The sequence below is a fragment of the Carcharodon carcharias genome, chromosome 15 (assembly GCF_017639515.1).
Source record: "Carcharodon carcharias isolate sCarCar2 chromosome 15, sCarCar2.pri, whole genome shotgun sequence".
Classification (NCBI taxonomy): Eukaryota; Metazoa; Chordata; class Chondrichthyes; order Lamniformes; family Lamnidae; genus Carcharodon; species Carcharodon carcharias.
Genome location: NC_054481.1, coordinates 114,207,127 through 114,231,594, shown reverse-complemented (window position 1 = coordinate 114,231,594; position 24,468 = coordinate 114,207,127). Strand labels below are relative to the sequence as shown.

Genomic DNA, 24,468 nt, shown 5'->3' with positions numbered 1-24,468 from the left:
GCCAGGGTTCCCATCCTGTTCACTATCACTTATTTAGAAGGCATTGAAGAGAAGAGCAGGCTAGGGTTGAGATGATTTCCTCTGATTGTTTCTCCTTCTAGATTCAAACATGAAGAGCGGAGTCTTTATTGAGGCACTAGAGGTTGGGTGTTGCCTATGGAACTGAGGAAAAGTGGAGAAAATGTTCTTTTTTGCACCTTTTTTTTCCTGATTAGACAGTAGTTACTCAGATCAGAAACTCATTCCCTATGGGGAATAGTGTCTCTTTAAACACACAAACCTTTAAGACACTCTAAAAAAAAATTTTTGTTGAATTATATTAATGAAAAAAGGCCATGAGCTCCTAAAGCCTTGCACATAAATCCTGAATGCACAAATCTGATGCTCCTGTTGTACAAATCCAGCATTTTTTGTTTTCCACAACCTGCAATATTTTTTTCTTCAGTGTTTCATTCACTGCCAGTAACACTTTATCTTGAAGTTCTATTCTTCCAATGGTTTTACTGTTTGTAATAACTTGAGAAGTTAACTCTTTCTGTCTTCACAGATGTTACCAGACTTCCTGACTTTTCAGTATTTCCTATTTTGAATGTAGTCTCTCTTATTGTTTTGCAGGTCAAGCATGTAACCACTAGATGGCAGTGAAACCCACTGTGGATGGTTAAGCCATTCTCATTCAGTGAGAAAGCTGCTGAATCTTAATTTATATAGCAAGTTTTTAATGCAGACACTGCTTAGGGTTATATAGCAATGCAGAGCCATTGGAGGAGGAGAGAGAGATTAGAATTAACCAAAAGCTTGGTGGAGAAGTTTACAGAGGGAAGTCCAGGGTATGGTACCAGACAGCTGAAGGCCTGACTGCCAATTACAGGATGCAGGTCGCAAGAAGCTGGAGTCTGGGGAGAGGGTTGTGGGGCTGGAGGAATTTAGGTATGGGGAAGGTAGAACCATGAAGGGAAGTCCATGGATGTTCAATTTCCATTCTGTTGCTAAGTACAACTATACATCAATGCTTGAGAGGAGGAAAATGGAGCTAAAGCATCTTGCATGTACCCAGATGAGATGGTGGGGGAATTGGGCAAATAACAGCACCCATTTTCTCCTCATATCCTGGTCAACATTTATCCCTCAACCAGCACCACCAAAGAACTGGAACAGGGATCTTGAAGTGCAGGAGAGTGTACCAAGAGCAGCAGCAGGCAGGCATATTTAAAAATGAGAGATCAACCTGGTGTAGCTTTGACACAGGGCTACTTGCATGCCAAACAGCTGAGGCATCATGTAATAGCCAGAGCCAATAGATTCCTCAGCCAACAGGATAAAAGCTCTGCAATCCTGAATGGCAGAGGACAATTAATTGGAGGAGGCTCCAAACATATTTCCATCCTCAATGATGGGGGAAGCCCAGCACATTAGTGCAAAGACATAGCTGAAGCATTTGCAACCATCTTCAGCCAGAGGTGACAAGTGGATGACACTTCCTGGCCTCCTCCCGAGGTCCCCGTTCATCACACATTCACACCCTTCACCACTGACGCCATGACAAGTGTGCACCATACACAAGCTGCACTGCAGGAACTCACCCAGCCTCCTTCAACGACACCTTTCAAGTCCATGACCTCTATCACTTAGGACAAGGGTAGCAGATACATGGGAACACCAATACCTGCAAGTTCCCCTCCAAGTCACACATTATCCTGACTTGGAACTATATTGGCATTCATTGTCACTGCATCAAAATCTCAGAACTCCCTCCCCAACAGCACTATGGGTGTACCTGCACCTGATGGACAATAAATGCTGGCAATGCCAGAAACATCCACATTACATGTAAGAATAGAAAGGGAGATTTATATGGTCAGTATCACGTTGCAGTTTGTGGGGATGTTGCTGCGCTGATTGTTTCCCTGTAACAATGATTATACTGTAAAGCACTTTGCAACATCCTGAGAACACGAAAAGCACTTTTTAAAAATGTAATTCATTCTTTTCACACAGCAATATTTACAATATGGTGAAAGACCATTGTTCTATTTGAGTGTTGGTTGGGCAAGGGATGTTGGCTAGGATCTGGGAAGGCACCCCTACTCATCTCCAAATAATGACAGGATCTTCAAAAGCTCTGAGCATCAGGGTTAATGTCTCATGAAGAATGACATTTCTAACAGGGCAGCACTCCCTCTGTACTACACTGACGCAGCCTGGGTTTACTTCAGTCTTGGGTGAGGAGGATTGAAAGATTTATGACTGGGATGAGAGGCAAGCAGGCTGAAATTACAGAGACTATTATGTTGATCAGTGGACATTTAGAAACTCCGTTTTATTTTACATATTTTACAAAGCAAGAGTCAGTTATCTAAGAAATTCTTCCCCCATCCACCCCACTTGGTTGGGCAATTGGCTCTTTTATATCTTGACTATGGTGACCTCTTCGACATACATATCTGTTACACCAACCGACATCTCCGACTGGTAGTTCCCGATGTCTGTAAACCTATGAGCCGAGGGCTCTGGGGTTTCTGTGCTCTGATTGGTCAGTTGATTTGTGGCCGAGGTGGATAGGGCCTGGTCTGGCTGGCCAGTTGTCCGTGGCATTGTGTCTGCCTCTGCACCTCCCTCCTTCTCGTCTGTGATGACCAGGTTGCGAAGCCTTCGCTGACGAGGACTGTAGTTTTCTACTCGCCCATGAATCTCCATGTGTCGCCTCAGGTGAGCCTGCATTTGAGAAAATCACAGTGCTCAGCAAGAAAAACTTGCTTTTATTTAGTGCCTTTAACGTAGTCTCCGTCATAAAACAAAGACTGACATGGAGCCACATGAGATACTAGGGCAGGTGACCAAAAGCTTGTTCAAAGCGGTAGGTTTTAAGGAACAACTTAAAGAGGTAGAGAGAGGTTTAGGGAGGGAACTCCAGAGCTTCAGGCTGATAACAGCCGAAGGCTCAGATGTCAATAATGAGAAAAAGGAAATCGGAGTTGGACAAGAAGCCAGAACTGGGGAATACAGAGTTCTGAGGCTTATGCTGCTGGAGAGTATTAGGGTTAGGGAGGTATAGGGGAACAAAGGGTTTTATAACACAGTTGTGAGTAGTCTGATTGAGCCTGAGACAGTGGCCTGGGAGAGAGATGGAATCTGTAGCCATGGAACAGGGTGTGTGGCAGGGGCTGAAGACAATGACTGGTTTTCCCAATTTCCTTATGAGGAAAACGCAGAACCAGCAATTAAAAACAGAAGCATTCAGACAAAGGAACTTTCTAAAATAACCATCATTGCTCTGAAACGCTGCCTGTCCTCCCTCCCTTATAGTTCTAGCAATTTTTACTTATGATTTCAGATCATACATTCTCCTGTGGCGTTCCTCATGGCTGGTCTCTTTAAAGTCACTACCCAGCTACTCCCTGTTAGGAAGTGGTCTAAATAAGTCTTGAGATCTAATGTGGACTAATTACATAGAAGCTACAGAACAGAAAAAAGTCATTGGGCCTGACTGGTCCTTGCTGATATTCATGTTCCACATGAGTCTCCTCCCAGCCCTCATCAATCACACCCTATCAGCATAACCTATTGCTTTCTCCCTTATGTACCCATCTAGTTTTGCTTTACGTGAATCTGCTTTCACTATACCATGTGATTGTTGGTTGTTACTGTTGCTGGCAGTTTCCTGACAGTACACGGCTCCTTCTCTTATCACCTCAACAGCCTCTCCAGTTTATTTCAACACTGGGAGAATCCAGCAGGATTATTCGAACAAAAAAGAAACCTGGCATCAGTAGACGGTCATACCTGCCGAGTGAATTTATAACCACATTCACTGCACTCAAATTTCCTCACTCCTTTGTGCCTCCCAACGTGAACACGTAATTGATCAATGGCTGAAACAAAAGAGTGGAATATTTATTAGTTAAACTGAGCCCAACACTGACCCACTGTGTTTCTCTCTTCCCCATTCTCCAAACTTTCTCCCCTTCTTTGCTGAAGTCGGTGACTTTGGCTCAGGTAGAGTTCCATGAGTGCCAGGTGTCCTCCTGTACCTGGGCCATTCTTGGACTTGTGAGCCTGAGTAAAAGGGTGTTCGATGACGGAATGACTGGGGAGAGAGTTCACAGCCAATCCTATCTGATATCCTCACCAGCAGGTTCCAGCAAGAATCACTGGACTGCAATCGGGAACTCTGGCCCTGTAAACTACTCTCCTTCCTCTTCTATTGCTAACCCATGGCCTCTGACACTTAATGTGCTGTGCAGTGCACCAAAGATTGACATTCTGAAGAGACCAGTTTCAGCAGATTTAGTAAAGAGGGGGGAATCTGTCAAGAGGGTGGGGTAAGAAAAGAAAGGCAGAAAAACAATTGATCGTCCAGTTGTGCAAATTAAAACTTAGTGAGATGGTATTAATACTGGCCAGTGTGTGTTCAAGGCTGTTACCAGTCATGGAGAAAGTAATTAGAGCAAGACAAGAGCTCATTAGGAAAGGCTGGAGAAAAAAACAGGGCATTAATGTACACCCGCCATTACCTTTAAAGGTCTTGCCACAGATGTTGCAGTAGTGTGGCCGCCCTTCCTGGTGCTTGCTGGCCATGTGACGATGGAGGGGTCCCCTCTCTGTAAATGTCTGGCTACAGATCTGACAGCTGAATGGCCTTTCTCCTGTGTGAGTCCTGTTGTGTTTGTCCAGACTCGCTGGTGCAAAAATCAAGACATTGTGTTAAGAATTTTAGTAAGTCACTGGATTTGACTGAAGATGTAATTTTACTTCATGCTTCAATCACTAGCTACTCTTTCCACCCCCACCATGACTAAGCTGAGTGTTTCCTACTACATCTGGGCCAGTCAGATAAATCCCCTCAAACATCCCTCCCCTCTTTTGGCAAAACCCTTATTTTCTGACAACCACCTAACAAGATCAGCAAATTCTACCCTGCATCCTGCTGCAACATAATTAAGCTGTTGATTTATTTTCTTATTCATTCTCAGGATGTGGGCATCGCTGACTAGGCTGGCATTTATTGCCCGTCCTTAATGGCCATGAGAAGGTTGTGGTAGGGCTTCTTTTGAACCGCAGTTAGCAGTCACAAATGTTGGTGTGAGACTAGAGTCTCGTATAGACCCAAACTGGAAAAGGACGGCAGGCTACCTTCCCTGAAGGAGATTAGTGAATTAGTTGGGTTTTTAAAATGACAATGTCAGCTTCATGGTCACTTTTACCAATACCAGCTCATATGGTTATTCAACTGTGGAAGGCATCATAGCGCAGACTCATCTGCATCAACAGTGGGTCACTGGATAACTGTGGCTAGCTGATGTTCCTCCTCCCGATTCCAAGAATATTAGTCAACAGCAACTCAGCACAGGTCTGGGAATGGCTGGACTGTGTGGCATCAGTGCAGAACCAGTTGATGAATTTGTCAACTCCGCTATCACAGAAAGCAATTTGTGGGGGGGTTCCTCTGTTGAAGAGGGAGCGTAAAACTCAAGGAACAGGAGGCGACTGCAAATCTGAGCCTGAGACCCATGGAGGCAACTGCTCACCTTGGATCCTGAAAGTTTTCCCACATAAATGGCACTGGAACGGTTTCTCGCCAGTGTGTGTCCGTCGATGAACATTCAGGTTCCCCTTCTGAGTGAACCCGCGGTTGCAGAATTCACAAATATACGGCCGCTCATTCCTATAATGGCGAGGTGCAAAAACAAAGTGAACTTCACTCCTTTCCCCTCCCCACATTTTCTCTCCAGTCTGAACCAACATCATTAAAACAGATTAGCTGGTCATTGTCACATTGTTGGTTATGGGAGCTTGCTGCATGCAAATTGGCTGCTGCATTTCCTACATCACAACAGTGACTACATTTCAAAAAAAAAGGTACTTCATTGGCCATAAAGCACTTTGGGACATCCTGAGCTCATGAAAGGCATTACAGAAATGCAAATCTTTTTAAAAAAGGACTAGTCAATACTGTGCCGATCACCAGAAAAGTCAACGTGCATATAGGTATCACAAGGATTACTACTGGAGAGATGCCATATTTAAATAGGGTCCAGGGCACATATGCTATTTGTCCATCTCCGTTCCTGGATGGACTTCCTGTTTGTGTCCCATGCGTTCGCAGTCAGATCCACTGACGTCAAGCCGCTGTTCTTCTCTGACCACTGCCTTCTACTGGCTGACTGTCACTTAGAGGAAGACCAGAGGGTGGGCAGGGGAGCATGGAAGCTCCTGTGCAACTGCTGACCCCAGAGAACATTGAGGAGCTCAAGAGGGATTACAAAGGTTGGAGAACCGTGAAACCCCTCTTTGAGTCCCTGACACACTGGTGGGAAGCGATCAAGAGAAACATCAAGAGGTTTTTCATCCTCAAAGGCACCCAGGAAGGTAGAATAGGATAGAGGGAAATGTCCCGACTCCAGAAAAACATGCAGAACCTGCTCCGGCTGCAGTCGATGGAGGTCAATGTCAAGGAGGAACTCCAAGAGGTGAAGAGCCAGCAAGCCTTGCTCTTTGTCTCGGAGGCCTCCAAGATCATCTTCCGTTCCAGAGTCCGCTCCGTGGAGCAGGATGAGACGTGCTCACGTTTCTTCTTCCAAACGGTACACAGAGAGAGCTCTGTGATCAGCAGCCTGAAAGAAGACGGCTCAGTGAAGTCATCGCAGTCCGACATTTTGAGGATCAGCAAATCCTTTTATGCCGGATTGTATGACGTGAAGCCCACAGAGAGCACGGCCTCCCAGTCCTTCCTGTCCTCTATCACACAGGTCTTAGACGACAGTACACGGAAGAACCTGGACAAACCGCTAACTCCTGACGAACCGACTAAGGCCCTTCAGTCCTTCGAGAAGAGTAAAACTCCCGGAAGCGACGGCTTGCCTGCAGAGTTGTATTCAGCTCTGTGGGACTGGATGGACCCAGACCTGCTAGAAGTATAGGAGAGTATGCTTCTGGCCGGCAGCATGTCAGAATCCATGAGGAAAGGCATCATCACCTTCATCTACAAGCACAAGAGGGAAAGGGAGGAAATTAGAAATTGGCGACCCATTTCACTGTTGAATGTGGACTATAAGTCCAAGGTCATCGCCAATCGGGTCAAATCCGCTCTGGAATTGGTGATCCACCCCAACCAGACCTGCACTGTGCCGGGCAGGAAGATCTCTGACAGCTTCACGCTGATCAGGGATACAATTGCCTATGTGCAGGACAGGGGTGTGGACACCTGCCTCATCAGCCTGGATCAGGAGAAGGCCTTTGACAGAATATCGCACACCTACATGGTGGATGTGCTCTCCAAAATGGGGTTTGGGGAGGGAATTCGCAACTGGATCCAACTGCTCTACACTAACATCAGCAGCGCAGTCTCACTCAATGGGTGGGAATCAGATAGCTTTCCGATTAAATCTGGAGTCAGGCAGGGCTGCCCTCTCTCCCCTGTCCTTTTTGTGTGTTGCATAGAACCCTTTGCTGAGTCCATCAGGAAGGATGCGGGCATAAGAGGAGTGACGATCCCAGGCACTGGAGGTACTCAGGTCAAAACCTCCCTGTACATGGACGATGTCGCCTTCTTCTGCTCGGATCCACTGTCGGTGCACAGACTGATCCACATCTGTGACCAGTTCGAACTGGCCTCAGGAGCCAAGGTAAATCGTGGGAAGAGCGAGGCCATGTTCTTTGGGAACTGGGCTGACCGATCCTTTGTCCCCTTCACTGTCAGGGCTGACGGCCTGAAGGTGCTGGGGATATGGTTCGGAGGGACCGGGCATGTGTTCGAAACTGGAAGGAGTGAGTGTCTATGGTGAAAACTGGGCATGTGGGAGCGATGCTCCCTCTCCATTGCGGGTAAGAACCTGGTCATCAGGTGTGAGGCACTCTTGCTGTTGCTGTATGTGGCGCAGGTCTGGCCCATTCCAGGCTCCTGTGTGGTGGCGATCACCCGGCCATCTTTCACTTTATCTGGAGGTCGAAAATGGATCGGGTCCGCAGGGATGCGATGTACAAGCCTCTATATAAAGGGGTAAAAAAGTGCCCAACATCGCCCTCATACTGATGGCCACCTTTGTGTGCAGTTGCATCAAGCTGTGCGTAGACCCTCGGTACGCAAACACCAAGTGTCACTACATGCTGAGGTTCTACCTGTCCCTGGTGTTGTGAAGGATGGGTCTGGCCACGCTGCCGCGGAACGCTCCAAGTAGTTGGACTGTGCCATACCACCTGACCCTGGTGGAAAAATTAATGCAGAGAAACACCTTTGACCACAAGTCCATCAGGCAGTGGTCGGCACGTAACGTCTTAGAGGCCCTGCGGGAAAGGGAGAGGGTGGATCCTGTGGGATGGTTCCCCATGTCAAAATAATTTGGAAGAATGCCTCATCGCCAGAACTTTCCAACAAGCACCAAGACGTAGCTTGGCTGGTGGTGAGAAAGGCCCTCCCCGTCAGATCCTTCCAACATGCCAGGAGTCTCACCCTCTCTGCATGTTGCCATCAAGGTGGCTGTGGTGGGGATGAGACCGTTGTTCACCTCCTTGTGGATTGTGCCTTTGCAAAGAAGGTCTGGAGAAAGATGCAGTGGTTTCTGTCAAGGTTCATCCCGAGCAGTTCTGGGACACAGGACTCTGTGCTCTACGGGCTGTTCCCAGGGACACACACAAAGACAAACATCAACTGCAGCTGGAGGATCATCAACTTGGTGAAAGACGCTCTTTGGTCTGCCCGAAACTTGTTGGTCTTCCAGCGCAAAGAGCTGTCCCCGACCGAGCGTGGTAGACTGGTACATTCCAAGGTCCAGGACTACGTGCTGAGGGATGCACTACAGCTTGGGGCAGCCACCACAAAGGCACAATGAGGAAAGATTGCTGTCTAAGACCTTTCTGCCACAGTGCACCGAGGGGCTGGAAACTGTTGAGAGCCCCTCGGGCTATACAGCTCAAAATGAATGTAGGCATTGAATACTAATTGTATTATAATTGTATTGAAGCACCTCAGAGCGCAACATGATGTATGTTGATAACTCCAATACCATTGTCTGATTGTCTGCATTGACCATGTTGAAATGATTGTAATATTCATTGATTGTACTGATGCACCTTGTGATCTATGTGTAAAAGTTGAATCTGATTGTACTTTTGTGATTGTGATTTTGAAATATTCTTCCAGATATTTTACGAATAAAGTATATTTTTCAAAAAAAAAAAAATTTGTCCATCTCTCAAATATCTGTTTATGTACGTAGACAGTGAATACTCAGATATATACAAGTTGCACAATAGCACAGGGAAGGACAGGAAATTGGGGGAGCCCTGGAAAATGAAAGAGGGGAATGATCCTCTATTTCGGAAGATGAAATGAAGGAGCTGTGCACTTCAATTCCACTAACAATTCATAGAATCATACAGCTATTTGACCCATCATGTCTGTGCCAGCTCTATGAAAGAGGTATCCAATCAATCCCAAACGCTGGCTCTTTCCCTAGAGCTATGCAAATTTTAACTTTGTAGGAATATATCTAATTTCCTGTTGAAAGTTCTTACTGAATTTGCTTCCACCACCCTTTCACCCTCCCACCATTCCAGATCAGAACAATTTGTCGCGTAAACAGATTTCTCATCCTCTCCCATCTGGTTGTTTTACCAATTATCTTAAAGCCATGTTATATATTTTTGTATAAGTATCTTCTGCCAATTCTGTAGTTGCTGTGTCAGAATTTAATCATTCCGATGTTTTGTGTCAGTAATATAGTGTCCCAAACACCCACCTCCACCATACTCCCAACAGCCCAAACACAAAATGAAAATAACAATCGCTGGAAATTCCCAAATAACGTTTCCAAAAACGGAAGTTGTTTACCATCAAAAATATCAAATCGAGGAGCTCAGATATTGTCTGCATCTTCTGACCATTGTGTGATTGCAGCTTCTTGTCTGTTAGTCTGTCACATGCAGTAGAGGTGCTGGCAATGTGGGTGCAGCAGAGTAGATTGCACCTGCTCCCTAGGCCGTATGTGTAAGAGTGATAGGTTATCAGCCAGCTACTTAATCTAAAGGGCACAATTTCAAAATTTGCAATAATACAAAACTGTAAACTGTAATTGTAAATTGTGAGGAGGATGATGTAGAATTTCAAAGCGACATAGACAAGCTGATGGAATGGGCAAACAAATGGCAGATGATGTTCAAAGCGGAGAAATGTGAAGTGATTCATTTTGGTAGGAAGAACATGGAGAGGCAATATAAAATAAAGGATGCAACTCTGAAGTGGGTGCAGGAGCAGAGGGACCTGGATGTATATGTGCATGAATCATTAAGTTGGCAGGACAGGTTGAGAGTGCAGCTAACAAAGCATACAGTAAACTGGGCTTTATTAATAGGGGCATAGAGTACAACAGTAAGGAGGTTATGTTGAACTTGTATAAAACACTAGTTAGACCTCAGCTGGACTATTGTGTCCAGTTCTGGGGCTTCTCCTTATGAAAAATGTGGAGGCACTGGACAGAGTGCAAAAAAAAAATGAACAAGAATGGTTGTAGGGTTGAGAAAATTCAGTTATGAAGATAGATTGGACAAGTTAGGGCTGTTTTCCTTGGAGAGGAGATTTGATAGAAGTATTCAAAATCATGATGGGTGTGGACAGAGTAAATAGAGAGAAACTGTTCCCACTCATGAAAGGATCGAGAATGAGAGGGCACAGATTTAAAATACTTGGCAAAAGAAGCAAAAATGATGAGAAAAAACTTATTCGCGCAGTGAGTGGTTAAGGTCTGGAATGGACTGCCTGAGAGTGAGACGGAGGCAGGTTCAATCGAAACATTCAAAACGGGAATTAGACTATTTAAAAAGAGAGAATATGCAGGGTTAAAGGGAGAAGTTAAATTGCTCATTCGGAGAGCCAGTGCAGACACATTGGGCCAAATGGCCTCCTTCTGTACTGTAACAGTTCTGTGGCTGGGTAAGTGTGAGTGTGGCTGAATGGGCTGGTAGGTGAGTGAGTGAGCGGGTTACTTTGTCCATCAAACTCTCTGCTGTCACAATCCATTCACAACTAACTCAATCCTGGATTCCCCAGACCCATCTAAGATCTCTGCACTCTCTTTATAGCTGCCATGTGAAGCACTATAACCCTTTTACTCAAATGACCCAGAATTAATTAAGTAATTTTTTCTGGTAGTTTATTCTGGGTGACAATTTAGATTGAACCTACAGTTAAGGTAAATTATTAATTTCAAGCAAGTGTCGATTTCAGTACTCGATTCCTCCCTTTTCCATTTTTAATTGCTGCCAAAACAGAGGATCTGTGCTAACCCCACCTGTGTACACTGTCCTTTTTGTTACTGCCTCAATACATAAGGAATAATGCTTATGCATACACTGTACCTGTGCTTGGATTTTATATGCATCTGCAGGCCATGGCGAGTGGAAGCCCTGTGACCACATTCCTCGCACACAAACAGCTTCTCCCTCTGGTGTTTGGACAATTCATGCAGATGCAGGTCGCTGCGGGTGAGGAAGCATTTGGAGCAAGTGGAACACTGTGAACAAGAGACATGCTACACGTTAATTGTTTTCTATCATTTTGCCCCTGTCGTCCCTCCTGGCCGGCAGTGACTCACTAAGAATTATGGTTTCAGACACCGAGCAGCTGTCTAGTATCTCAGGACAAGTGGGCATCGTCTGCACAAGGTTGTACAGCAAGCACTAGTAAACACAGCCGAGCTGAGTTCTTACTTGAGGTCCACGTGCAGCGCTTTCCAGCAGGATTCACTAAGTAGTGACCAGGTTCCTCATGTTGGGGCATCATGTCTGAGTCTAGTACCTCTCTCGCTACCCTTGGTAGAGATTTGCAAGTTTGACATAAGCTAAGTTCAAACCTGGTGCTGCGTGTGCATATACCAGTTGAGTAATTCGGGCTTTCTGCTAATATATTTTATGCCACTCCTCTTTGGGGTGCTTCTCCACTTGAGTCCTTCTCTTATTTCATCCCCCACAATCGCTCTGGCAGCCCATCTACCGCCTAAAACATCCATCACACTGTGGGTGCAGTGTGCTACCCAGCCTAGAAGATGCCCTGCAGCAACTCACCAAGGCTCCTTCAACAGCACCTTCCAAATCCGTGACCTTCTTTATCTAGAAGGACAAGGATAACAGGTCCATGGAACTCCACCAACTGAAGTTTCGCATGAAGTCATACACTGTCCTGAATTGGACATATATCAGCTGTTCCTTCATCATCGCTGGGTCCAAACCCTGAAATACCCTACCTAACAACACTCAGAATCCCTATACCACATGACTGCAGTGGTTCATTGAGGAAGCCCACCGCCTCTATTATGATACCCAGCTAAGGTTACCACTGGACAAGCCTGATCCCAGGATGGAACCCAGCTTGATAGATCCTAACTTTTATTTGTTTGCTTAGATATGTGAACAGAGTCACCGGAGTCAGCTGATGAACTTTTGACAAAAGCATAAAACATTTATTAAACAAGAAAAGATGAACTATATTACAATGCTCCTTCACCCACAACTATACCATTACAGATATATACAGATTTTGTAAGGATAACACAAGTTACAGTAGCTATCTTATATTCTAATGTTCAGGGTAAGTACAGCCCATGTAAGCAATTGGCAACCTGTGGTCAGAAACACCCCACTCTGAAACCAAGTGACAGATGCTGTGGATCTCTCCTCAACTCCCCCCAGCTGTTTGTTACACCAAGAACTAACCAGTCTCACTGAACTCCGTCTTTCACATGAGGGTTTCCAATCTCCACTTTCCAAGAACTTGCCTTGGAATCTTCTCCCAAACCAACGCTTTCTCTCAGACACCTTCCACAATGGTTCACCTCCAGGGTTTCAAACTCTCCTCCTGACATTCCTCTTCCTTGGATCACCACATGCATTCAAGCTGTCTTCCATGCACTCTCTCTCACCGACTCTGCTTCACATGCCCATTGCAAAGAGTTACAGACCTTCAGCCGTCTCTTTAGACTTTCTGGCTTCTCACAAACCTTTATATCACTTTGACTCTGCTTCCTGCAGCTTGGAGCTTTAAGCTTGAAGTCTTTCTCTGCCCCTCACTCTTAACTTCAATTAAAAGGGCCATTTTCCAGGTTCCTGTCTTTCCTTTGACTAGAAGGTCTGCTCAGGACTTTCTCCTGTTCCACTCCCTGGATTCTTGAGGACTTTCTTCTTTAGTTTGGGACTAGCTATCTGCCCCTACTAGGTTGCTTCTGCTTGGCAGCTGCTCCCAACTGAACTCAAAACTGCTGTTTCTTTAGCTTTTCTGTGTAGGTGGGTCCTGCCTCTCCGGACCCCTGTTGCTAGGCAACAGCCCAGTTTTCTACTCTTGTGTTTGCTTAACTTCTCTTACAGTCGTAAACTCTCATTTTAAATGCAGGCACCTTTTAAAGTGAAACTAAAACTCAACTTGACCTTTTCTTAACACACAGATACAGAAATACAAATCAAACTTAAACATTAAAGCTAAAACTCATTCCTAACGCCAACAAATATCAATATAACTTATTTAAACTATCTCTATTTCCTAACACCTCCTTCTCAAGGCCAATTAGGAGTGGGCAACAATTACCAATGATGTCCACATTCCCAAGGACCTTGCCTCCATACGCTGCCTTCCTCAAACATGACAGCTGACACCAAAATTGAACATCTAATGAACTGGTATAGATCCAACATGTGGTGCAGCCCTGAGCTCCACACAGAGTGGAACCCTTTTTTTTAATGCTTCCCACTACCTCCCTCTCCCATCCGACAGCCTTTCCATCCTGATCTATTTTGCCATCTTATTCCTCCTCTTTCCTATTCTCTTGTTTTCTGCCTTCTCTGTCCCCTTAACTGGTCATTCATCTCATGGGTATCTTTGGGGCGTAGCTATTACAGATTGGGCTACGTAACTGCCAATGGACTACTGAATGCAGTGTTTTTAGATGCTACTTGAATTATGTCACGACTTGCATTAGTTACTCACCGGGTAGGGTTTGGGGGCTCCATGAGATTTGATCATGTGAATTTGCAGGTCTTTCTTCTGCATGAACTGCTGAGGACATGAGGGGCACTGAAAGGGTTAAAACGTACAGAGAATTAACAGAATTGGAAAGTGGCAAGTAGGAACAAAAACACAGTTTTTGTTGATAAGACCATGGGAGGTTAGTGCTCTCTCTGCACCTATTGCTGTTCTGTGACACAGAGGAGTTGATACTTGCAGCACAGCGAGTGTTTACTGTATCTGGCACCACAGGTGTGTGAAGCATTGGATATACACCCTGGGTACCTCTTTTATGTATTGTGTATTGCTCATGGATTACACGAGAATACATACAAACATACAAATTAGGAGCAGAAGTAAGCCATTTGGGCTCTCGAGCCTGCTCTGCCATTCAATAAGATCATGGCTGATCTGATTGCAGCCTCAATGCCACTAGGCTGTCTACCCCCTATATCCTTGTTAGTCAAGAATCTATCAATCGCTGCCTTCTACCACTCTCTGGAGAATAGAGTTCCACAGACTCACAACCCTCAGAGAAAAAAATTCTCTTCACCTCCTCCTTAAATGGGAGACCCCTTATTTTTAAACTGTGTTCTGATCTCTTCCATGAGGAGAAGCACTCTTTCAGCATCCACTCTATCAAGTCTCCTCAGGATCTCATATGTTTCAATAAGATCATCTCTCATTCTTCTAAACTCCAAATGGATACAGGCCCAATCTGTCCAACCTTTCCTCATAAGATAACCCCCTCATCTCAGGAATCAGTCTAGTGAACCTTCACTGAACTGCTTCTAAAGCAGTTATGTCCTTTCTTAAATAGGAAGACCAAAGCTGTACGGTATTCCAGATGTGGTCTCACCAATGCCCTATACAACTCTAGCAAAACATCCCTACTTTTATATTCCATTCCCCTTGCAATAAACACCAACATTCATTTGCCTGCCTAATTGCTTGCTGTCTCTGTATACTAACTTTTTATGATTCATGTACAAGGACACCCAGATCTCCGTACCTCAGGGTTCTGCAATCTCTCTCCATTTAAATAATATGCTACTTTTCTATTCTTCTTGCCAAAGTGGACAAATTCACATTTTCCCAATTATACACCATCTGCCAATTTTTTTGCCCACTCACTTAACCTATCTATATCCATTTGCAGACTCCTTATGTCCTCTCCACAACTTGCTTTCCTACCTATATTTGTGACATCTACACTTACAGTGATTGTTTGCATTTATTCAGCATTTTGCCCCATTATTTTTGACTTTCCAGCACCTTTCAGTATGTTATGCTAAGCTTTTATAAAACACTCCTGGCGGTCCTAGCTGGTGTTTTGTGCCTCTTTCTGGGCACCAGATTTTATGAATAACGACAAGGTCTTGGAGTGAGTGCAGAGGAGATTTATCAGAATGGTACTGGGAATGAGGGGCTTATGTTATGTGGAGAAATTGGAGAAGCTTGGGTTATCTTTTGAGAGTACAGAGAATTGAGGGGAGAGGTGTTCAAAATCTTGAGGGTTTTTATAAGAGTAAATGAGGAGACACTGTTTCCAGTTGCAGAAGGCTTGGTGACCAGAAAGCATAGATTGAAGGCGACTGTTAAAAGAATCAGAAAAAATATGAAGAAACATTTTTTTAATGCAGCAAGCTGTGGTTGGAACACATGAAAGTACAGTCGAATCAGGTTCAACAGTAACTTTCAAAAGGGAATTGCATAAAATAAATGTAAGAATGTGCAGGGCTAGGGGGGAGTGGGACTAATCTTTTCAAAGCGTAGGCACAGGGATGATGGGCTGAATGGCTTCTTATTGTGCAGAATGGTTCTATTTCCCATTTTCTCATTTCCTTCATTCTCTGGACGATGACTTTGCTGCCCTCTGCTCAACAAACAACAATCACCCACCCAAACTGGATATACTTTCTTACTGAACCCTGACATCCAGATCACAGTCAAAACTTCCACAAAAAAAAAATGCCAAATGGTCACCAGGAATTGGAACCGAGGCTTATTTCCAATCCCCACTTTCCCCCACTCACCCAGCCAATTGTAGCTCCAAAATGCTAAACCCCGCAGAGTCCAGCTGACGCAGCCTACAATTGGTCAGAGCCATCAGACCTACCTTGAAGGGCATTTCACCCGTGTGAGATACCAGGTGGTTCCTCAGCTCCATCCGTCCTTTAAATGTCTTGTTACACTCATGACAAGTGTAAATCTGTGGGAAAAAAGCATTTAAAACCATGGTTAGAATTACATCAGTCTTCAGAGGGAAGAGTTTTAGTCAACCAATGGCCTTGTTCTCATTATGCTGACAATATGTATTTATACAGCACTACTTAACAGAATAAAATGCACCCCCACCAAGACCCTTCATTGTTGTTTGATGTCCATGAAGTGTGAAGAGTTGCACAAGCTGTTGGGAAGTACAGTTGGAAGTACAGACTTTAAGGAGATTTTAAAAGGTGACGGTAGCAATGCAGGAGGGATTCAGGGAGAAAGTTCTGAGACAAAGGGGTTCAAAAAGTAACAACTCTGCTACTGATAGACGAGCAGGGTGAGACCGCTCAGGAGACCACAGTCTGATAACTTTAGAACATGAGTTAAGATGTAGGGCTGGAGGAGAAAACAAGGACAAGGATTTTGAAATCAGTGCATTGGAGGAACGAGGGCCAGTGACGGCTAGTGAGGACAGAACATATAAGCTGTATTTTCCAGGTACACTAAGATGTCACAGCTATAAGTGCCCAGCTAAGACCAACTGCCCAGGTACATATAATGGAGCCTCAGCAGCCATCGTTATAGTTTGAGTAGATGCCAGCCTTTGACTGAGTCTTGACTGAGTCAGAATGTTGCAGGTTTGAGCCCTTAAGCGCATAATCTAAGTTTATACTCCAGCACTGCACTGGCTTTTCAAACAGTTAAGGTCCTAAATGCCCTCTCAGATGGAAGTAAAAGATCCCATGGCACTATTCCGAAGAGCAGGGGGATTCTCTCCTTGGTCCTGGCAATATCTAACCCTCAACCAACATCACAGAAACAGATTAGTCATTATCTCATTCCGCGTTTCTGGGACCTTGCATTGTGCTAATTAGCTGCTGTATTTCATACATTATAACAGTGACTAGACTTTAAAAAGCACTTGGTTGGTTATAAAGCACTTTGGAATGTCCTAAGGTTATGAAAGGTGCTTCATATAAACACAAGTTTTCCATTATTTTTCATAAATTCCCGTTTCCATTAATTTCCATGAATCTGAAGTTGCTGATAACAATAGATCTCTGTTCTGATTTAGGATTTATCCACCTGTGAGGTAACAGCACCAACTACAACACTTTTCAGGACCACATAGTTCAAACAAGCTAGCAAAATAAGAAATGTAAGTACAACTTCAAGGCCACATTGGTGTCAGATTATAGATTATAAACTTGCTAGGGCTGCCACCCTTAATTTGATTAACACAAATTTAGCCAAAAATACACAACAATTTTAAAAAGATACTTAAAAATCTAATTTCCATACCACGCCTGCCCTGGTCATGCAGTTCCTGGCCTCATGTTTAAGCAAGTTTTCTTTCCTGAAGTAACACTTTCCACACTTGCTGCATTTAAACGGTTTCTCTCCTGTATGTCTCCTGAAGGCAAAACAATCATATTAGTAACGTGCTAGTTTGTACTAGTCACCTCAATATTAAATAAAGGCGGTCTCAACATTGGGAACACAAACAGAAAATACAAACAGGTTAGTTAGCAAGTTAAAGGCAGATGAATGTTTTGGGTGTTCCAACAAAAATTCTCCCTCCAAACCATCAACTGCTGACTGACCTGTTCTGTCTTTCCAACAGCTTCTGTTTTTATTTCAGATATCCGGCATTAATGGAGGAGAGTAGGAAGATGGGAGAGGGGGGAGTTGATCTCAACACTCAGACAATTATAACCACCCTGAATTCACTTTAACAGTTTAGGAACTGTGTGCAATTCTGGCAAATTTAAGCCCAGGAAGTGCTGTAGAGAACCACAAGGCTGATACCCAGCATCAGACGTCGGATAATTGAGCTCTTCAGCTGAGAGTGACTGGTAGTTAAGATGGCAAACAACACTGAAAAGACTAATCCAGAATATATTTCAAACTTAATTGCAAGAGAGTAGGACAAGTGGGCACTGGTTTAAACTGGTGAAAGGCAAACTTGGAACTATCAACATGGAGTTCCCCCACATAGAGTGATCAATACCTAGAATAGACTGAAGGCAAAATCTTAGAATAACTGAAGAAACAGTTATCAGTGAGGGGAGGAAGGAAACTTTAATGTCTTTCTGGGTGGATTAATTAAGATAGCTCAGACGGTCTATCATTCATATTTTTAAAAATTCATTCACAGGATGTAGACACTGCTGGCAAGGTTAGCATTCGTTGATCATCCCTTGCTCCCCTTGAGGTGGTGGTTATCGGCCTGCTTTTTGAACTGCTGCAGTCCATATGATGAAGATGCTCTCACAGTTTTGTTGGGAGGGAGTTCCAGGATTTTGACGCAATGACAATGAGGAAATGGTGATATATTTCCAAGTCAGGATGGCATGTGACTTGGAGGAAAACTTGTAGGTGGCAGTTCATTCTCAAGTCAGAATATGTAACAACCTGAGTCAGTAACAGTCTTCATGAGTGAGTATAGCATGTGTTGCACTGCTCAACTCCACTGTACTCAAGAGGCTGATAGAACTTTGAACTCTCTTTCAGTGATTAAGGGGGAATATTACTATCAACAGCAGAAAGGAATCATTCGAGTAAGGGGTCCAAGAGGCTACAGGAGACCACAAAGACTTTTGCATACTTTCTCAGACCCTGCAAAGCATTTTGGTCAAAACTTGTCCCCCACTCTTCCCACAATATTTCTATTTTCTTTTGAACTGGTATTAATTTTTATTCACCATGAATATGAACAAAGGATATTGCAAGACTATTGTAAGGTTGCAAGGGTATAAGAACCGCAGAGGCATTTATTTAATATTCTCTTCTTTGGATGTCTTGAAATTCCCCTTAATAATGTTGATGTGCTAAAATCCACAACCACACACTACCCTGCCCCAAATACCAAATATAACTACTTTCAGGAGTAAATCTTGAAAGTTGATGTGAATATTCTACTCAAAAAAAGCTGGCCAGAGTATGGAAAGAAAATGCAGTGTTGCATGGCAGTGGTAAGATGGTAGGGTGAGGGGGGTGGACAAGGCCAGTAAGCCCAGTTCGACTGTCACCTCCAGATGATAAAGTGCAGGTTGATGCTCAAACCGAACAGGACTGATTACCCCCCGCCACCACCAACCATTAATCAGTCAGGATGTCCCCTGATCTATTAAGTGCCTTAGGCAACATTCCCCGATACACAAGTACAAAAAAAGCGTCCCTGCCTCCACAGCACTCATATTTTATTTTTTAAAATAGATTCTTGGGAGTGATTTTAGGCCAACAATCTGATCCTTGATCTCAGATGATGATTATAAATTGTTCCTAATTTGCTCTCCTGAATAATGAAGTCAGTGTGAAGAGGTAGCTGCCTGCATTTGCTACCGGCTTTCCATTATTTTCCATAACACACAAACACGAGACAACACCATCTCCATTAACTTCAACAATCAAACATTGTGAGTGGGAGCACTGGGTTTACCTGTTGTGAACTTTGAGGTAATACTTGCTGAGAAATTTCTTATGACAAGTTGGACATTCTGCAGGTTTGCTCTTTCGGTTTGCTGGGTCTGACGCTTTGAGGTTCTGTCTGTTCAGAGCTTGTGTGGTGTCACCCAGCATGCCAGTTTTTCTCCGTTTCTTACAAAGGTGCCTGGTTGGAATGTAGTCATGGTCCAGTTCACCTTTGTCATTCACATCTTCATCCTCCTCGTCCTCTTCCACTTTGATGACATCCATGTCCAATGCAGGGTTGTTGTTCCCATTGGTGCTCTTGTGACTGTTCTCCTCACTGTTGTCTTGTCCACCTTCCTTGGCTTTCTCTGCCTCCTTACAGCTTTGGCTTCCGTCAGACAGCAAGGATTCTCTAGACCTTTTCTGAATAGCAAAGGATCTTATTTTATCTTTTTGCTTCTCAGTCAGCAAGTTGAGTTTTTGCTTTTGGTTGTATCTGTTGCTCCTTCTGCCAAGATGTCTGAACTCATAGTTTGTGATTTGTCTCTCATGAGCTCCAACATCTCCAGTCTCTTTTGTACTGTCTAATGGTACCTTCGCTGGTCCATCTTCTGCAGCTGGTTGGCTGCATGAGGTTTCCTCCCTCCTCCTCTCATTGTCAATGAACTTCTGCTGATAATTGTGACAAGCCTGAATAGCATCAGGGATTGAAAGGAGTTCTGCTGCGCTGAGCACCTTGGAGACGTTTGTTCGGGTTAACTGAAGCTCACCGGTGTATATAAAGTCAAACAGAAGACCCAAGACACTAGTGCAACTATCAGGAAGGTTGATTTCAGTAGATGTGCCAGCTCCATAGATATTGTGGAAGAAGTTACTACAGCATGCTAGGATACTACGGTGTGCATTTAAATAATGGCCACCCATGTCCAATGTAACATCGCAAAATTTACCATCTTCCCGTTGTTTGTTCAATGCATGAAGTATTTTCTTGCTATGTTCTGAAAAATGGTCTTCCATATCTAAAAAATAGGAGTGGAGACATTATTCTTCATTACTCGCAATAAACAATCTGTTTAGCACTGTCATATCAAACACCTCCAGAGCAGATACAGCCTGGGTTACACACACAGTAAAGCTCCCTGTACACACTCACTGCAGTGAGGTAAGGCTCCAAACTCAGAAGCACACCCATAATGCCACAGCATTTCATATTATTATTTCCCAGCCCATCCATCCTGTGCCCACTCTAAGTGAGAAATCTTACTGTTTTTTTTTAAGAACAGGTAAGTAACAGTGGCAGGTCATTTCTGCAATGTCACAATGCATGTCTTCAGTTTCAAAGCTGAAAAATTATTTTAAATTTTTAAAGACAAGAGATATTAAAGAAGCATAGGATACTGATAAACATAAAAGTAATGATTTCAATTTATTGTAGATGAATCTAATTCTTTGTCCCACAGTTATTGAACCATTTGATCAGAGACTCACTCTAAAACAAGACAACACTGGGCACTTTACACCGGCATCCACACTGGGCACAAGGCAGCTTTACACCAGTATCCACACTAGGTACAGTGTCCACCATTGTCCACACCATAAAATCGAGGCCAGTATAGTACAGCTGCCAATTTTCAAAAGCTGAGCTTTAAGCCCCAGATAACTGGGGAACAGTTTCTGCTTAGCTTAGAACTCTGTAATTGGGAAAGGATAGGAGAGAATGAGAAGGATTTGGTCCACTGGGGTTAGCTCAGAACTCTGTAATTGGGAAAGGATAGGAGAGAACTGGAAGGGTTTGGTCCATTAGGGTTAGCTCAGAGCTCTGTAATTGGGAAAGGGGAGGGAATGGGAAGGATTTGGTCCACTGAAATTTTATACAATGTGTTTGATTGATTGGGACTATATGCAATTGGTTTGAATAGAAAAGGGTTATGTTCATGGGGATTCTGCATTGTGGGAGTGAACGTTAAGAGGTGTGATCCCATGGGATTCTCTGTCGGCTATGAACTTTAATATAATTGACTATAACAAACTGTTTCCCTCGACACTGCCTCGGGTTTTACTCTTTTGGTGTCAGCCATGGCACTCTTGCCTCCAAGTCAGAAGGTTGTGGGTTCAAGACCCATTCCAGAGCCTTGAGTACAAAATCCAGGCTGACTTTTCCAATGCAAACAGAGGAAGTGCCTTTCAGATGAGACATCTGTTCTATCAGGTGGATATAGAAGATCCCATGGCGCTCTCTCTCTCTTTCCAGGGACCATGCTGTAAGAGGGCGCTGGCGGCCATGGACCTCCTTGTTAATCTTACTCTAGATGAAAAGGAGCAGGGGAGTTCTCCCCTATGTCCTGGTCAATATTTATCCCACCCCAGTAAAATAGATTACTTGGTTATTATCATACAGCTGTTTGTTGTGTGCAAATTTCCCCACTGTGTTTCCTATATTATAACAGTGTCTAGAATGTTTCATTGGCTGTAAAGCATTTTGGTATGTCCTGAGGTCATGAAAGGTGCTATATAAATTATGTCACGACTTGCGTGTCTGTCTTTCTTTCTTCCTTGAGAATTTCATCATGTCTTTATTAGTTGCACACTCAAATCAGCAGCATTGTTTACTGCAGTTATGCACAAGGCATAGTTTATAATATTTTATTTTCATCTCATTGTTACAGATCCCAATGTGCCACAAGTACTTAGCTCCTAAAATCCCAAGATTCTAGCTTCCCCACTCTCATACACATTGCAATGGGGTACCATGTGTCATCAGCAATCCATGAATTGCAATTACTGATAGTGACACACTGAATTCAGGATTAAAAGTAGTTTGTGTTATTACAGGATCCAATTCTGTCTCGTCAAAGTTTCAGTGGATTTACATACATATTTTCAGCTACGGGGATTAACTTTTAAAACAAGATAGGTTGACAAGGTATTTAATACACTGATCTAGCAACTACCCAAAATTCAGGTGCTAGTAAGTTATTTTTACCGCTTGCATTTCTCTATCTACAAATGTGGTGTCCTTCATACTTTGTTATAGGTGCTCAAAATCTAGAGAGCAAAAATTTCAAAAATCATCTCCAATGGAACAGGCAGTGGACAGGAGAATTTAGGATGTGGGAGGCCCAGTGCTGGAAGCAGAATTCATAAGAGCTTTTAAAAGGGCAGAGGCTAAATATTTCAAAATGAAAAACTGGAATGGATCTAGGTCACTTTCAGAGAGGAAGCACAGGCAAAATAGATCTTGTTGTGAGGATGTAAAATTCTAGATTATCATAATCTTTCCATAAAGAAAGCAGGTATCAACCTGGAGCCTAAAGCCTACAAGTAATTACTCTGTCCGTAGACCTCAACAGCTTATAATTAGCTACAGTTCCCAGGATTTGCCTGTTTAGATCTTTAGACTTATGGGAACAGTCACAATATTGCCATCAGAACTGCGCTCCACAACTAGGACTGTGCTTAAGGATCTCTCATGCCTGTAAATTGAGAAGCCAATGTATAAAAGGAGGGTGTCAGGGTTCACAAGGAGATACAAGGGTAAATAAGGGGAGGTGGCACAGGACCAGTGTAGATGATCAAGGTCAAGATGGGTTTATAGAATGCAAGCATCTGAGAATAACCAACAATATAACTGCACTATGGTGCAGGGTTTTCATATCACAGAGGATTTAGCAGCCTGCCTCTGTAAGAAACCTGCAGGTTAAATCATTATGTTGAATTAATTTAGCTACAATATTTTTAAAAAGGGGCATTTTGGGATAAAGACCTGTATAAAATGAATTACTAGTTAGCTCTGCATAACGCACTTATTATTCAGGCACACAGACTTTGAATCCAGCTCAACTTGGTGCTTCATTTTTCAATAACTCACCGAGTTCCATTTTTTTTTAAAAGGCCCGTTTAGGCCAAAATAATTTTAATCAGAAATCTGTACAATAAAACATGTCAGCGATGAACGAGGAGACTCAGCAAAGCACAGAATGCGTGCAGTTAGTCAGAGACCCGTTTGAAGCAGATCTGAAGCCCCATTTCCTCCATTGCTGAATAAATCTTCCCAGGGCAGCAAAAAGATTGCGAGCTAGAAAGGGCTGTTGATTGCCAGTGAAAAGGATGTATTCATCTCCCTGTGATTCGCTGTAGGCTTGCCTACCTGGAGGCTGCTGCTGCTGCTGCTGCTTCTTCCTGACTGCCGCTGGAACTGAATGTGAGGTTCTCAGTTTGAGGTCTTCGGTAAAAACGCTTTAAGACATCTTTAAGCAGCTGTCAAAGGAAACCTGGAATCTGAGCATGCGCGGCCTGAGCCCCAGCCGCGCTCTGCGCTTGCGCCGGACCCCTCAGCATGCCGGGAGTTATAGTCTTCTGGCGGCTGTTAGAAAGCGTTCTCCCTCCTCCCCCATCGTCGCATTCCCCGCCTACTCTGCACCTACCCCTTCCTTTTTCCCAATGTCACCCTTTCCGGAGGGCTGTCAGCCCCATCCCTCTCCGCTCTCTCCGCGGACCCCAACGGTTAAAGCGCTGCCTCCAGCGGCCCGCGTTATGCGGCAGCATCTGAAAATGGCGACCGAGATTCTCGCGCTGAGTCACATGGGGGCGGCCGAGATCCCGTGCACCATCTTGGAACGATTCATATCGTAACCATGGAAACGATGGAGATGGGCAACTTTGCCAAAGAAGTGTCAATCTCTCCCCTGTGGTGTGGACTGCAGATGCAGCCCACCGCCATCCGAAACAAAACATAGTTCCATGTACTTAGATGCGTTAGCAATAAGTCTACCCTCTGGGTGATCATTTTTGTGGCTCCACGCAATAGCCTTGTGATTAAATTGGGGAGTCAAAACTAGAAATAACTTGGGTTT

General features: G+C 44.0%; 1 protein-coding gene across 2 annotated transcripts; it reads right to left on the bottom strand.

Moving 5' to 3' along the window:
* Positions 1-2,301: 2,301 nt before the first annotated feature.
* Positions 2,302-24,007, bottom strand: zbtb48 (zinc finger and BTB domain containing 48). 2 transcript variants are annotated; one of them, XM_041207442.1, is made up of 10 exons: positions 23,484-24,007; positions 19,644-20,634; positions 17,504-17,615; positions 16,107-16,199; positions 13,970-14,056; positions 11,353-11,507; positions 5,529-5,665; positions 4,515-4,679; positions 3,784-3,872; positions 2,302-2,715 (listed from the first exon to the last, which is right to left on the bottom strand). In XM_041207442.1, exons 1-10 carry the CDS (start codon positions 23,491-23,493, stop codon positions 2,407-2,409), a joined length of 2,148 nt encoding a protein of 715 aa, XP_041063376.1. In that variant the 5' UTR covers positions 23,494-24,007; the 3' UTR covers positions 2,302-2,406. The 2 variants fall into 2 exon arrangements, with proteins under 2 accessions (XP_041063376.1, XP_041063377.1); XM_041207443.1 differs by having other exon boundaries at positions 23,763-24,005.
* Between the last annotated feature and the right edge of the window lie 461 nt (positions 24,008-24,468).

What these genes read in the sequence shown, in the direction of transcription:
- zbtb48 (XM_041207442.1), bottom strand. An exon ending in GAGCCCCCAAACCCTACCCG is followed by an intron (nt 11,508 to 13,969) that starts GTGAGTAACTAA and finishes TCTTGTTCACAG; the next exon opens with TGTTCCACTTGCTCCAAATG. An exon ending in CTGTGGCAAGACCTTTAAAG is followed by an intron (nt 3,873 to 4,514) that starts GTAATGGCGGGT and finishes CTTTTGTTTCAG; the next exon opens with CCATTGATCAATTACGTGTT.